Source organism: Drosophila kikkawai, unplaced genomic scaffold (assembly GCF_030179895.1).
Source record: "Drosophila kikkawai strain 14028-0561.14 unplaced genomic scaffold, DkikHiC1v2 scaffold_185, whole genome shotgun sequence".
Taxonomy (NCBI): domain Eukaryota; kingdom Metazoa; phylum Arthropoda; class Insecta; order Diptera; family Drosophilidae; genus Drosophila; species Drosophila kikkawai.
The window spans coordinates 1-12,144 of NW_027222521.1; the positions used below are offsets into that span (position 1 = coordinate 1).

General features: G+C 41.4%; 1 protein-coding gene across 1 annotated transcript; it reads left to right on the plus strand.

Moving 5' to 3' along the window:
* The first annotated feature begins 1,044 nt into the window (after positions 1-1,044).
* LOC138929406 (uncharacterized) lies at positions 1,045-4,955 on the plus strand. Its single transcript, XM_070288838.1, has 3 exons — positions 1,045-2,641; positions 3,384-4,032; positions 4,394-4,955. The coding sequence occupies exons 1-3, from the start codon at positions 1,045-1,047 to the stop codon at positions 4,953-4,955; spliced, it is 2,808 nt and encodes a 935-aa protein (XP_070144939.1).
* The last annotated feature ends 7,189 nt before the right edge of the window (positions 4,956-12,144 follow it).

Below are 12,144 nucleotides of genomic sequence, written 5' to 3' on the forward strand. Positions count from 1 at the left end.
AGCGGAACTGAATTGCCGATTGTCAATATTGGAGGCGTATTTCAAACAAGTCTTGTCGGTACAAAACGACATCGAGCAGCAAGATGTGGAAGAGCAGCAACGAGATGTTCGTAGAGAGTTGGAAGACATGTTTGTGACCATCAAAGTTAGCATCAAGGATCAACTCGGCCCTGATGTTCACAATACATCTGGCAATGATACGACGCTCAGCGTATTCAACACGTCATCTATCAAACTACCCAGACTCGCATTACCTACATTTGATGGCAAGTACTCGGAATATCAAAACTTTATTACGTCATTTAAACAAGTTGTAGATGCTCAAGCTTTATTATCCCAATCGAGAAATTTAATCAGTTGCTAAATTGTCTACGTGGATCAGCTCTTGAAAACGGTTAAGGCATTCCAAGTTACACCTGAAAACTACGCAAAGGCTCTTGAGCGTCTAAAGAGTCGTTATGACAACCCAACCCTAGTTTTTCTGGACAATATATCGTCGCTATTCAATTTGCCAAAGGTTGCGAAATCCAATAGCCAAACGTTGCGCAGCCTTATTGACAATGCAACGGCATTGTTTAACTCGTTGTTATCTCTCGGAAGCGAAACCCAAATTGTTCAGGCGATGCTCATCTCAATTGTTATGAATAAAGTTGATCAGGAGACGAAGAGAAAGTGGAATGAATCTTTAGATTACGGAACTCTGCCGTCCTGGCCCAAATGCGTTGAGGTCGTAGAGCGTCACTGCCAATATCTAGAAGCTCTTAGCAATGCCAACGGTGATGTTAATGCGACTCAACAGATTGCCACTAAACAACGTACTCCACAGCAGCATCCTGGGTTTACCTTTTCTTGCTCCACACCAATATGCCATGTTTGTTCCAGTAGCGAACACAAAACATTTAGATGTTCCCAACTTAGTAACATCATCGATTTCATATCATAAAGAGCTAGGGTCTCTGTATTAATTGTTTCGGCAAGGGTCACCACGTGGCCAAATGCCCGTCGACACAGAAGTGCCGAATCTGTTCCCAATCCCATCACACTATGTTGCATCGAGAAGTCGTTCGAGCCACTCCTTCGCCACCGTTGCCTTCTCAACCTCAGTCAAATGCTCCTCAGATATCGAATGCAGTTGTTCACACTCACAGGGAATCGCAAGTAGATCGTGTAATATTGGCCACGGCATTGGTTCTGGTCAAGGATGCCTCAGGTTGTTACAAGATAGGTCGCGCTCTGCTAGACTCGTGCTCACAAGTTAACTTTATGTCTGATGAGTTTGCTCAAGCGCTTCGCATACCACGTATCAAGCGCCACATGGAAATACGCAGCATTGGAGAATCTCAAACGCAGATAAAGCATCGCGCATCTACCACAATCAAATCACGCTTTAACGCATTAGAATTGTCGCTAGATTTTTGCATTACATCACATATCGCATACAACCCAGATTCAGATATAGACATATCATCATGGCAGTTACCTCAAAACACGCCCCTCGCTGACGATAAATTCAATAAGTCTCGTCGAATTGATTTGCTACTTGGAACAGAAACATTCTTCGAAATCTTATCGGTTGGTCAAATTAAGCTCGGTCCCCACCTGCCAATTCTCCAAAAAACGTTGTTAGGATGGATAATCTCTGGTCGTTGCCAAACCAAGCCCACTATAGTTCACAGCTACTCATTAACTCTGGAGGATGCTATTAACCGAAACGTCGAGCGATTGTGGAAGATTGAAGATGTTAGCAAGTCGGCTGACATATACACACCAGAGCAGCGGAAATGTGAGGAGAAATTCGTCGACTCTGTTCGCCGTGACGATGATGGCCGCATAGTGGTTCGGCTGCCATTTAAAACGGATCCCAGCTTGCTTGGCAATTCGTATGAAACTGCACGAAGAAGATTTCAAGCGCTTGAACGCCGACTCAGTCGCTCAGCGGATATGAGGTCGAAATACATAGACTTCATGCAGGAATTTGAAGCTCTGGGACATATGAGTTTAGTAGAGATGCCACGACTCAATGTACCACATTTTTATATACCCCATCATTGTGCGCTCAAGCCAACGAGTACGTCAACCAAACTAAGAGTTGTCTTCGACGCATCCTGTCAGACAACGAGTCAGAAATCGCTAAATGATTTGCTCATGGTCGGACCAACAATTCAACCCGATCTATATACACTGCTTTTACGCTTCCGCACATATCGCTACGTGATCACGGCTGACGTGGTTAAGATGTTTAGACAAGTCCTCGTTGACGCGGATGACCGTAAGTTTCAGTACATTCTCTGGAGGAGCAACCCCGTAGAACCAGTACGCACCTTCGAACTCAACACTGTAACTTATGGGACCGCAACGGCACCATACCTAGCCATACGAAGCATGATATATCTGGCGGATCAATATTCGAACCAGTTCAAGGTCGGTGCTGATGCCATTAAAACCTCGTTTTATGTTGATGATTTCCTTTGCGGAGCGGACACAGTGGACGGCCTCGCTCGAATCAAGGCAGAGGTTTCCGAAATTCTTAGTACTGGCGGATTTGAGCTTGCAAAATGGCACTCAAATTACACTAAGTTCGTCGACGATCGCACTATTAAGGATTTGAATTTAGAAGAAGATTCAGTGACCAGCACGTTAGGTTTGAAATGGGATCAACGATACGATATATTTAAATTCGCATTTGTACCAAAACACACATCGGAAACAGTCTCAAAAACGGGCAATACTATCGATAGCCTCATCATTATTTGACCCATTGGGCTTAGTCACGCCAATAATAATAGTTGCTAAAATCATTCTGCAGGAACTATGGCTGCTCAAGTTAGACTGGGATGAATCGGTGCCGCAAAATCTTCATGCAGCATGGACATCGTTTCTCTCATCACTTTCGTCGTTGGAATCGCTGTCAATACCACGCCTTTGCTTACAGCCGAGTCTCCGGAGTCTACAGTTACATGGATTCTGCGACGCCTCGATCAGAGCCTATGGTTGCTGTATATATGCACGTACAGTTGGGACAGATGGCAGCATTAAGATACGACTCATAACATCGAAATCCAGAGTCGCTCCCACTAGGAAATTGTCGCTACCAAGGTTGGAGTTATGTGGAGCGCACTTGTTATCAAACCTATTGCGCAAGATACAGAAGATATTTGCAGACTACCAACCAACGGTATTCTTATGGAGTGATTCTCAGATTGTTCTTCACTGGATTCAACAACATTCGGCTACACTTTCTACGTTTGTCGGAAACCGTATTTTCGAAATCCAGAATCCAGCAGATCTACTCTCCAGGGGGTGCAACGCAGCTGAATTACAGCAGTCGATATGGTTCGACGGTCCTGCATATTTACTACGAGATCAGCTACACTGGCCAGCAGATTATTCTGGCAATATTGATCCGGATGTGGTCCTGCTGGAAAAACGCAAATCGGCCTTTACTATAGTCACCATCAACAATCGTCTTCTGGAAGCTGTATATACTATTAGTTCTCACAATCGTTGCATACTAGTTGTCGCCTGGGTACTTCGTTTTGTTCACTTCGCCAGAAAGCTGCAGCCGTTCGCAACATTATCGCCATCACCACAAGAATTGTCTCGCGCATTGCACTGCATTTGTTGGAACTTGCAGGCCAAGCATTTCTCTGAGGATATAGGACTGCTGCAAAAGGGCAAGCCGACTCGCACTAACTTACGAAATCTGAATCCCTTCCTACAGGTTACTGATGGGTTTGAGTTGCTCAAGGTCGGAGGTCGTCTGGAACTAGCTAATTTTCCTGACAGCCATAGGCATCCCATTCTTCTCCCAAGCAAGGATTTCTTTGTGCACCAATACGTACAGCACATCCATTTGAAGAACTTCCACGCCGGCCCAAAGGCTCTAGTCGCACTCTTACGCCTACGATTTTGGATCGTCAATGCACGGGACTTGGCACGCCGCGTCGTAAGGTCCTGCGTACACTGCGTACGCTATCGACCAACTCTGGAGAAACAAGTCATGGGTCAACTGCCCGTCGAACGCCTGAAGCAGTCAAGGACCATTCTCTAGATGCGGTGTTGACTTTTGCGGTCCGATTAACATATACGCGCGTATTCGAGGCAAGGCACCTTCCAAGGGATACATTGCAGTCTTCATATGCTTCGCTACCAAGGCAGTACACGTCGAAGTAGTGTCAGACCTGTCAACTGACGCATTCATTGCCGCACTGAAACGCCTAATAGCAAGGCGCGGATTGCCCTCTGACATATTTTGCGACAACGCTACAAACTTCGTCGGAGCCAACAACAAGTTAGAAGCACTAAAGGTGTTTCTGTTTAAAGATGAAACAACTCGCATTATCTCGAATTTTTGTCGAAATGAATTTATAAGTTTTCATTTTATACCTCCCAGGGCACCCCACTTTGGTGGCTTATGGGAAGCAGCCGTCAAGAGCGTCAAGGGACTGCTGAACCGCACGCTGGCCAACACTCGTCTGACGTTCGAAGAGCTTACCACCGTCACTGCTGAAGTGGAGGCTATACTCAACTCTCGGCCTCTTTCACCACTATCGACGGACCCGAACGATCTGGCTGCCCTCACACCAGGTCACTTCCTTGTGGGTGATTCCCTGCGATCACTCCCTGAGCCTTCAGTCGAGGATTCAAAGGTGGACCACCTGGAGCGCTGGCAAAGAGTCAGCGCGATCAAGCAATATCTTTGGCGTCGCTGGTCGCACGAGTACATCAACGAGCTTCAAATGCGGACCAACTGGACCCAGGCATCCCCGAATCTCTCCGTGGGAGACATGGTTCTCATACACGAAGATAACCTGCCGCCGCAACGCTGGCTGTTGGGGCGCATCGAAGCAGCCATACCAGACAAGGATCAACGCGTGCGCATCGCTGACGTGCGCACCGCTAAGGGAGTCTACCGACGCCCCACACATAAACTCGCTCTGCTGCCTGTCTCTTGAAAGTTGGCTTCAGACTTTCAATGGGGCCGGGATATTGGGTCAAGCCCAATTGGATTAAACAGCCAAGACACAACCCAGCTTATCTTACGTTTAGGCACATTTGCGAGCGAATGCAGCTGATCTCTCTGGCTCCGCTGGAGAGGCTTTTTTTATGATTAGATGTTTATCTTGGCTCTGGCCACTCTTGTAATTGCACTCTTGTAATTGCACTTTTGTAATTAACTCTTGTAAAAATAGCTGAACTGAACTGAACTGATTAATGAAGTATAAATTAATGTCACCTCCTAATAAGAATGAATAAATGTTCAAGAACAAGCTTTTTGAATCAAACATAGATATTGGGGAAGCTAAAGCTGTAAAACAACGATATTATCCCGTAAGCCCCGCGGTAGAAAAGTTAATGTCGATGAAGTAGATCGTATGTTAAGTTTAGGAGTTATGAACCCGCAGAAAGTGACTGGAGTTCGCCCATGAGATTGGTTGTGAAGCCCAACAAAGTTCGACTCTGTCCTGGACGCACGCAGATTAAACTGTGTCACTAAAAAGGATGCTTATCCTTTACAGAGTATTGAAAGGAATTTTTGCTCGACTCCCCAAAGCGAATATAATATCCAAATTAGACCTAAAGGACGCTTATTGGCAAATCGCGTTACCACAAGAACTAAACCGTTAACTGCCTTTACCGTTCCTGGCAGACCACTATACCAGTTTACGGTTATGCCATTTGGTCTTTGCAATGCCCCGTCGACAATGTGTAGGCTAATGGATTCTCTTATTCCTGCAGATTTACGAAATTGTGTTTTTGGTTATTTGGACGACATGTGTATAGTCTCCGAAAACTTTTCTGAGCATTTAGCCATCCTCGTTCGTATTGCGGAACAGTTCAGGAAAGCAAATTTAACTCTGAATATCGACAAAAGCAATTTCTGCGTAACTCGAATTAATTACTTAGGATATATTATTGGAATCGGAGGTATTTCAACCGATCCGTCGAAAATATCGTGTATCTTAAACTGGCCCAGTCCCAAAAACCTAAAGCAAGTTCGAGGTTTCTTAGGAGTCTGTGGATGGTATCGTAGGTTTATAATAGCTGAATTATAAAAAAAAAATAGCTATATTAAAATCTGGCATCGCTGACAAAAAAATGGCTTATCTTAAGCTTGCTCTCTTAATGCAGGTGCATTGATAAGCGCAGCCAACTTTGGTCCAGATAAAGCTTTCTGAGCTTATCTATATAAACCACCCACGCGGCTTTATTCGATCTTTTCCGGCCAATATAATAAAACTTCGCAGACATCGATCATGTGTTTTGTGTAGTGAAAAAATAAAAATTCAGTTTAAATCCGTTTGCGCACATTTTTTTTAAACAATTATTATTGCACCCAAGCGCGTAATAAATTGCACCCAAGCGCTTTATTTAATAAATTGTGCCAACGGTTGGAAAAAAAAAAAAAAGTGATTTAAGTTTTCGGGAGAAATATTTTCTTCTTGGCTTCAACTTCGAGTTGGCCAAAGAAAACTCCCTGGACCGTTCGCCAGGAAAACTGCAAATAATCTTTGCAGCCTTTTTTTGAAAGGTATGTGTTTTTTTTAAACGGCAGAATTAAATTGCGTTTTCTAACGCCAAATTTATTTCATATTAGTGTTGCCTTTGGAAGCTGAAAAACCTCCCGACTACGGGAAATAGAGAGAACTACATTGGAAAAATGTAAAGTGAGGAAAACCGTCCATTTGGATCCCGGCTTGAGGAAAATTCAACCCGAAATCCGCACCTGGCCAGCCCTAAATCCGCACCTGTACCAGCAGCAAAAAGCACAGGCAGCGGGGTAGCGCTTGTCCAGCGACGTCGGCAGAGGCAGAGCAGAGGAATGATAAGGCGGAGGCAGCGATCGCACACACGCGTTTTAGGAAAAGGGTTTTGTTGTAAAAAGTGGTTGTTGTTTTTCTAAGCTTGTTTTGCATTTGATTTTCTTTTGTTCTCTTTGCTCGGCAAATGCATAAAGTAAAGAGAGTGTTGCGACGTAGAAATGACCTACAATTAAATTAAATTAAAATGCCAAATTAAATTCGATAGAAATTTTTTTCCATTCTTACGCTAACTTAAAGTTTTAGTAATTAAAAAAAAAATATTACATCTGAGAAGTTAGTATGTAGATATCCTCAGAAGCGGGCCAGCTTTGATCTTTAATCGTTAATTAGGGTCATTAATTAAATAGATAGGGGTGATCTGACCCCTGTCACCTTAAAAGGGTAGGGCAATAAAAATTGATTAGGGCGTGATTGAATGGATTGAGGACACGTGAGAAACGTGTGCGGAAGCGGTACCGCCCCGAAGACGCAGTCGATACGGGAGCGAGGGGCGAGGAGCGATAACGCACACGATACGCCTTCGAGTGCNTATGCGAGGGAGCGATATCGTTCGACCCGCGCGCGAGCGGGTGCGTTACCGCCTCGAAGACGCACTCGAAACGGCTTCGAGAGGGAGCGATAACGTTCGATCCGCGCGGGAGCGGGAACGTTACCGCCTCGAAGGCGCACACGAAACGGCTTCGAGAGGGAGCGATAACGTTCGATCCGCGCGGGAGCGGGAACGTTACCGCCCCGAAGGCGCACTCGAAACGGCTTCGACTCGAAACGGCTTCGTGTGCGTATGCGATGGAGCGATATCGCTCGACCCGCGCGCGTTGGAGGGTGAAAAGGTCACATACCACTGCACCTGTGTTAAAGAAATTGGAAGGACGAACGAGTGCGATCCTTAAGGGATGAAGATGTTACGAAAAGCCGGTGTACACCTGCGAATGCACAATGCAATTAAGAGAGATGAGAAGGTCACAGTCACCCGAGATCTTTAGGAGTGATAGAGAACTTGTGTGTGCTACCTTTCCACCAAAGGACGGTCACTGAAGATGCAAACGAAAAAGGGATGGAGGGTGAAAAGGTGATAAACTGCATTCATCCATTCAATTCCCCCATATCATTCGCAACGTGCTGTGATATGCATGTAGGCTCATGTCTTCATCTTAGAAGAGCCGACTTTAGCATAAGGGTGGGGCGGTATGGGAAAAGGTTCAGTCTCATACCCATTTCTCTGATAAAAAAGTCTGAACATCGAAAAAGGAAAGTAACTCCTCCATACATTCTAACTCGCAATGGTATGAGGCGCCACACAAGAAAAAGGATCTTTTTTTTCCAGTCAATCGTGACGAATGCAAAACTGGATCAATATGTTGGAAACTCAGGTGAATGAGACCATAGAGCATTAACGCAGAGCTCTAGACTTTCACTTTTAGTTAGTGTTCCAAGCGACTTCATCACGCCGGTCTTCCCTTCAACTTGAAGAAAATCAAAANTGCTAGTGAAAATTGAACGAAAATTAAATTTAAACATTTTAAACAAAACAAAAAATATAAACATTGAAAATCAAAAGCAAAAACTTTTTGTTATCCTTCCAGTGATTTCAACACGCCGGTCTTCCCTTGTCTTAAAGAAAAGACAAAAGTGCAAAAAACAAAAAACAAAACAAAATAAAAAAAAAAAAAAAAAAAAAAAAAATAATAATAAATAAAATAATAAATAAATAAATTTATTTTATTTCAACAAACAAAATCAAAATAACAGCAAGATGAATTCGACAAACAACAACAACAGCAACATCATCAGCACCAGCTCCACCTCCACTAGTAATGCTGGTTCCATTCCCCCTCTTGCGACAACCAGTGGAATTTACTGCAAATATTGCAAAATATATTTGCCGATGGGAGTGCAATGGAAAAATCATATCCGCACTGAAGCCCATAAAGTCTTCGCCACACAACATATAACTGAAGTGTGAAGCAGATTCTGGATGGATTCAAGGGACGAATTCTGCAATACATGTTTGTCAATGAGGGGCCTGCAATCAGGAATCCCATTGAATTCTTCAATGAAGCGGGTGTAGCATTTCTCCCCCATTTACAAAAAGCGCTGACCACCCACCTTTGCTCCAAATTAATTTTGAGTTCTTTGGAGAGTATATGCTAGTAAAGGAGCATGATACTCGTGTTGAGATAAAGTCATTCCAAACTAAAATGACATTTATTACTTCAGCATCAAATTTACCAGCCTACATGAATTTTCATAAAGAGGAACTGGAAATAAAAATGGGAGAATTCCAAGAAAGGGACAGTGGTTGGACCCTAATTCGAATCATCAGAATGGAAATGAATATGATGAAATGTGATCCAATGAAAGGATCAGCTCATTTCAAGCTCCCTGAAATACTACAACGCAAAAACGCCGTAATAAATGTGAATAACAACGATGAATTTTGTTTTAAGTGGGCAATTCTTTCGAGCTTTTCAACAAATGATAAGCCACAGCGATGCTCTACATATAGGGTGAACATATTATCAGATGTAATATACGCTGAAGGAGGCGTAAAACTAGATTTTACTGGATTAAATTTCCCAGTGGTGGTGGATGATGTGAAAAAGTTCACTGCACAAAATCCACACATAAGCATAAATGTGCTTGGATGGGATACGGATATAAATAAAGTTATTGGACCACTTTATTCAGATGGAGTGGAAAAAAATACGCACATAAATTTGATGTTTGTCAAAGGACCAACGGCCAACGTTCCCGGACATTTCGTCTACATAAAAAATATGTCACGGTAAGTAAGAATAAAGTTAAAAATAAAAATAAAAAAAAAAAAAAATAAAATAAAAAGAAAATATATAAATAATAAAAAAAAATAAATAAATAAAATTATAAATAATATAATTAATATGCTAATTAAACTCAAAAAATTACTTTTGCAGACTACTCTCAGCCCAAATGGGTAAGCAACAGAAGGCGCGACTTTTCTGCAACAAATGTTTATCTTATTCAACGAATGACGCAAGAGCTGCAAAACATGCGGAAATATGCAGCAATGTCGTCACTGAAGTACCACATCCCAATAAATCAGAGCTGAAATATTCGAATTATCATCGACAACTGGAGGTGCCTTTTGTGGTTTATGCGGACTTTGAATGCATACTGGAACCGATGTCAGTAGCAGTAAGTGAGAAAACAAAGTTAATTAATAAGCATGTTCCAATATCATTTGCATACTACATAAAGTGTGTATATAATTCTAATTTAGATAAGTTAGTTTTAAAAACAGGTGGAAATGTTAGTCGCACTTTCATTGAAAATTTAACGTCCGATTAGTCCGAGATATATCAAAATCATATGTCAAAAATAATTCCACTTCAAATGTCTCAACAAGACAATCTAAATTTTAATACAGCTCTTAATTGTCATATTTGTGAGGGAAAATTAGGGAATGACAGAGTGAGAGATCACTGTCACTTTACAGGCAGATTTCGAGGTGCAGCTCATAATGATTGCAATCTCAAATTTAAAACAGGTAATTTTATTCCCGTTTTCTTCCACAACTTTTCCAAATATGACGCCCATTTATTTGTGAAAGATCTCGGTGAAACAGAAGGAGAAATTCGTGTAATTCCTACGAACAAGGAATTATATATAGCCATTTCAAAATATGTTCCAGTAGGAAAAAATACATTGGAAATTAGATTCTTAGACTCATTCAGATTCATGTCCTCTAGTCTAGAAACTCTTGCGAATAATTTAAATGATGAAGATTTAAATGTTTTAAGCCATCAATATCCAAATAGGAAGATTTTTCCCTTCTTCGTAGGAAAGGTGTTTTCCCATACGAATATTTAGATTCGTCTCAAAAACTTGAAGATATTTCTCTTCCACCAAGGGAAAAGTTTTATAGCAATTTGACAGAGACAGAATGTTCTGAGGATGATTACGCACACGCATGTAAAGTATGGAGTCATTTCAAGTGTCAATCACTTAAAGACTACTTAGAATTATATTTAAAAACTGATGTTTTGTTGTTGACCGACATTTTTCAAAATTTTAGAGGAATTTGTTTACAAGTTCATGAGCTTGATCCTGCTCATTATTTTACAATCCCGAGTTTGTCTTGGGATGCTATGCTGAAAACTACTCAAATTACCCTCGAATTACTCACGGATATCGACATGATTCGATTTATACAGTGTGGGATTCGAGGGGGCTTAGTACAATGTAGTCATAGGTATACCAAGGCAAACCATAAATATCTTAAAGATTTTGATCCTACCAAGGAGTCAGAATACTTAATGTATGTGGATGCTAATAATTTGTATGGTTGGGCCATGTCTGAGCCCCTACCTTATGGAAAGTTTAAGTGGTTAGAAGTAGAAGAAGTAGAAAAATTTAATGTAGAAAATATTAGTGATGACGCCGAGTATGGATATATATTAGAGGTTGACTTAGAATATCCATACTCGCTTCACGATTCACATAATGATCTCCCTTTCTGTCCAGCCAACAAGCTCCCCACAGTAAATTCAAAAACAAAAAAGTTAATAGCAGATCTCCAAGACAAGGAGAGTTATATTATTCATATCAAAACCCTAAAGCAGTGTATGAAGAATGGATTGAAGCTTAAAAAGATTCACTCTATCCTTGAATTTAAACAGAAGCCCTGGTTAAAAATTTATATTGATATAAATACTGAGCATAGAACCCGGGCAGACACTGCTTTTAAAAAAGCCTTTTACAAGCTCTTAAATAATTCAATTTATGGAAAATGTCTTGAGTCAAGTGAAAAGCATGTAGATGTCCGTCTAGTCACTGAATGGGAAGCTCCACCCAGTGGTCCACAAGGAGGACGTCCACGACTATGCGCCAGGGAGTTAATAAGTCGACCCAATTTCCATAGCGCAACAAGGTTTACAGACAAACTGTATGCGATTCAGTTAAAGAAATTACGAAACGTTTGTGATAAACCACTTTATTTAGGTTTCATAATTTTAGAATTATCAAAATGGAAAATGTATGATTTTCATTATTCGTATATGAAACCAAAATTTGAAAATAAATTACAACTTAATTATATGGATACCGATTCATTCGTTTACTCAATAAAAACTGATGATTTATATGCTGACATCAGAAATGATATCGAGTATAAATTTGATACATCCGAGTATTCAGATGAACTGGCTAAGCAATATAATTTTAAACAATGTAATAAAAAGCGCTTAGGTTTCTTTAAGGATGAATTGAACGGTAGGGCAATGACAGAGTTTGTAGGCTTGAGGTCAAAGATGTATGCCTATAAATCAGAAAGTGTCGGTAA

Coding starts and splice junctions, on each gene's coding strand:
- LOC138929406 (XM_070288838.1), top strand. CDS start 1,045: ATGTTGCATCGAGAAGTCGTTCGAGCCACTCCTTCGCCACCGTTGCCT. Junction 2,642..3,383: donor TTCAGTGACCAGCACGTTAG/GTTTGAAATGGG, acceptor ACTGGCCAGCAG/ATTATTCTGGCAATATTGAT. Junction 4,033..4,393: donor CCCGTCGAACGCCTGAAGCA/GTCAAGGACCAT, acceptor TATACCTCCCAG/GGCACCCCACTTTGGTGGCT.